This window comes from Notothenia coriiceps, unplaced genomic scaffold (genome assembly GCF_000735185.1).
Source record: "Notothenia coriiceps isolate Sejong01 unplaced genomic scaffold, NC01 NC01_scaffold00025965, whole genome shotgun sequence".
Classification (NCBI taxonomy): domain Eukaryota; kingdom Metazoa; phylum Chordata; class Actinopteri; order Perciformes; family Nototheniidae; genus Notothenia; species Notothenia coriiceps.
The window spans coordinates 2,722-6,011 of NW_011358666.1; the positions used below are offsets into that span (position 1 = coordinate 2,722).

At 41.7% G+C, this 3,290-nt stretch overlaps 1 protein-coding gene across 1 annotated transcript in view; it reads right to left on the minus strand.

Annotated features, from left to right (window-relative positions):
- Nucleotides 1–1,581, minus strand: part of LOC104956393 (platelet endothelial cell adhesion molecule-like) — a gene marked incomplete at its 5' end in the record, with an annotated part of 3,419 nt that extends 1,838 nt beyond the window's left edge. The window contains 2 exons of the mRNA XM_010783876.1: nt 636–917; nt 1,285–1,581. Of these exons, the coding sequence (XP_010782178.1) occupies nt 636–917; nt 1,285–1,581 (579 nt within the window). The remainder of the gene's footprint in view (nt 1–635; nt 918–1,284) is intronic.
- Between the last annotated feature and the right edge of the window lie 1,709 nt (nt 1,582–3,290).

Consider the following 3,290-nt stretch of genomic DNA (forward strand, 5'->3'; position numbering starts at 1 on the left):
GCATTTCAGAAAACACTTCAGCATTTCACAAAACGCTACAGCATTTCAGAAAACACTACAGCATTTCAGAAAACGCTACAGCATTTCACAAAACGCTACATGTTTAACTTTTGTCCAGTTTCTGAACAGATATGAGGAGCTGTGAGCTCTGTGTGCTAACAACTAACGGCTGATGTGTTGGGACATGTAGCGCTGTCGGGTGCTGACCAATCACAAAGCCTCATTTCTTGACTGGCAGCAAAAACAACCAATCACAGCAGTGCTTCTCTGGCTGGCTCTGTCCAATAACAAACAAGAAGTGTTCTCCCTAAAGGAATACCCTTTCCGTAAAAGTTGAAATGTTGAAGTGTTTTGTGAAATGCTGAAGCGTTTTGCGAAATGCTGTAGTGTTTTGTGAAATGCTGAAGTGTTTTGTGAAATGCTGAAGCGTTTTGTGAAATGCTGTAGTGTTTTTCTGAAATGCTGAAGCGTTTTGTGAAATGCTGTAGTGTTTTTCTGAAATGCTGAAGCGTTTTGTGAAATGCTGTAGTGTTTTCTGAAATGCTGTGGAGTTTTGTGAAATGTTGTTTTGACTTGCACTTCAGGGCCACCGTACAATGCTTTGAAAAGAACAGAAATGTAAAGATGCTTCTCACCATTGACTGAAACAGTGACAGAAAGGCTTTCTTTTGACTTGAAGGACTCTGGCGTTACAAGGACAGTATAGCCACAGTGAATTGTGTGGTTGCCAGTGCTGCTGAAGTGAAGCCTGGCCTCCACCTGGTTGACGTTTACCTGCTTCTCCTGGATCTCTTTAGAGTCTTCGTAGAAGTAAAAAAAAAAGGATCCTGTCTCGCCGGGCGCTGTGCATGTGGCTGTTACCTCCTCCCCTTCACTGACCACACCCTTGTTAATGTGGACAAGTGGTTTTGACAGGCCTGGAGACCCAAAATGGGGGAAGATTTGCAGTTTTAATCCAACAGTGGTTCAAAAAAGTAAACAAAATTAGACCATCGTCTACCAATGTTAAAGAATGTATCCGACTTGCTGTTGCACATAAACACTAAGACTTTAATTTTGAAAAAACGGTTTGAACTTCCAAGCAGGGGATTTCGATTCCTGTTCCAGTTACAATATATGGCTTAAAAAAAATGCTAATCATGCCTAGCTCACTGTTTTTTTAGGAGAATGCTGCCGGCAAGCGATTAATTTAACCACATTTAAAAAACTATTCTAACACCATCAAATTCACCTGAACTTCTCAAACAACCACAAATAATACTGTATCCACATTATCAAACCGACCTGCTACTGTGAGTTTCTCGGCTCCACTCGTCATGTCTTCCTGCTCAATGCTGATCTTGCACTTGTATTTTCCGGAGTTGGATACTCGGGCCTCGGACAAAGGGTAAAGGAGATCCTCTGAGGTGCTTGTGTTCTTGGAGTAGATGGTGTTGCCGTCCTTGTATATTCTGTACTCACGACTCAGCGCCTCCGGCCCAGAGCTGCTGACGATGGCCTGGCATCTCAGAGTCACATTGGTGTCCCGAGTCACATCGGGAGCAGGCTCGATGGACAGGGTGATGTCTCTTATCTTGAATACTAGGGAGCATATTCAAACAAATGTATTAGACTTAAAGGTCCCATGTCGTGCTTTTCCGTTTATTGCCCGTCCCCTTGTGTGTTATGAAGGTTTTTATGCATGTAAACCAGAGGTGCCCAGTACGTCGACCGCGGGGGCAATGCTGGTAGATCAGGAGTCATTCATAAAAAAAAAAAATCCAGCTCCGTTAAAATAGACAAAACAGGTATTGATCCCTCCTCCCTTGGCCTCCCTGCCACTTAATTCAGGAGTTTACTTGATTGACAGAAAAAGCGACCTATCGCTTTCCAGTCTGTTAACCCAGAATGCAAAGCGATACAAAATCAGTCAAGTGCCGGGAAAACTCAAATTAAGTTAAAAAGACAAACAAGAGACAAACAACAAAATGAGTGTGGGACCGAGCAAAAAGCTAAAGACGTACCATTTCGACCCAGAATGGGAGGAAGAATATTTGTTTGTGATGTCACATTCAAAGGTTATTTGCCTTATTTGTAAAGCAAGCGTCGCTCTTCCAAAGAAAGGTAACGTGGAGAGGCATTATCGGAGTGTTCACAAGGCATATGACAGCGACTTCCCTCCGAGTAGCGAGTTGAGAAAGAGAAAGGTCATGTATTATTGCTACACAAACATTATCTCGCAGTCTTAGTGTCGCCAACTCGTTTCTAACAAAAAGACAAACAATGCGTCTATGGTCGGTGTATTTTCGATCTTTCCAATCCAGTCGAGATCTCTCTCTCCCCCGTCTGTGTGCGAGGGGGCGGGGCAGTTTACACACACTCGGCTACTACATGTAGCAACACACGGCGGGGATGGCGGAGAGAAGCGCTCCAAGGTGTGGTTAAATGTTACCTGTCTTGAGGTGGACAATGCTCGTTGTCAAGAGTGTTTAGCATGTAAGGGCGGTAACACGAGCAATTTGTCTAAACATTTAGCAAAAGTGCACCACGTTCAGACGGAGGAATGCACCGGGTTCGACTGTCTTTCTAGCAGCTCTGTAGCCCCATCCACGAGTAACGTTTCCACGTCAGGTGTTATGTATGCTAGCAGCAACACACGGAGTTAACTCAATTATGGTTAATGATAAGAGGTAACAGAGTTACTCTTTATTTTGTTAAAGTTTCAGCTGTTCTGTTTACAGTTCTGTCATCAGATTATTTAATACGATTTTTTAAAATGTTTCTTTTGATGTGAAATATTATTTATTTAATTAATAAAAAGCAATGTTAATTTTGTTCACAATTTGTTTAGTTAATTTAATAATGTGTATTTTTGAATCAAGTATTCATCTTTATTGTATTCATTGTTAGTTTCCACATGCCTAAAACAACCCCAAGCTAAATCTAAAAGTTGATGGCTAAATAAGAGCGTTTGAGAAATTGTGCAAGGCATACAGTAATAGTCCGAATAGTCGATTAATCGTTTCATTAATCGATAGATTAATCAATTATCAAATTAGTCGTTTGTTGCAGCCTAGTTGTCCCATGGTTATCCCATGTATAAATAAAACGTGTTATTCAGCAACCCTTGAAATTTGGGATTTTATTTTTGGTTGGTAGACCTCTGTGAGCTGGTCATTTAGAAAGTAGCTCACCAGCCAAAGACGTGTGGGCACCCCTGCCCTAGGAGATATTTTTGCTGGCGCCCCCCCAAAGAATATATACAGAATAAATGAAAAATCTCTACAGAAGACAGATACACTACAAAAACA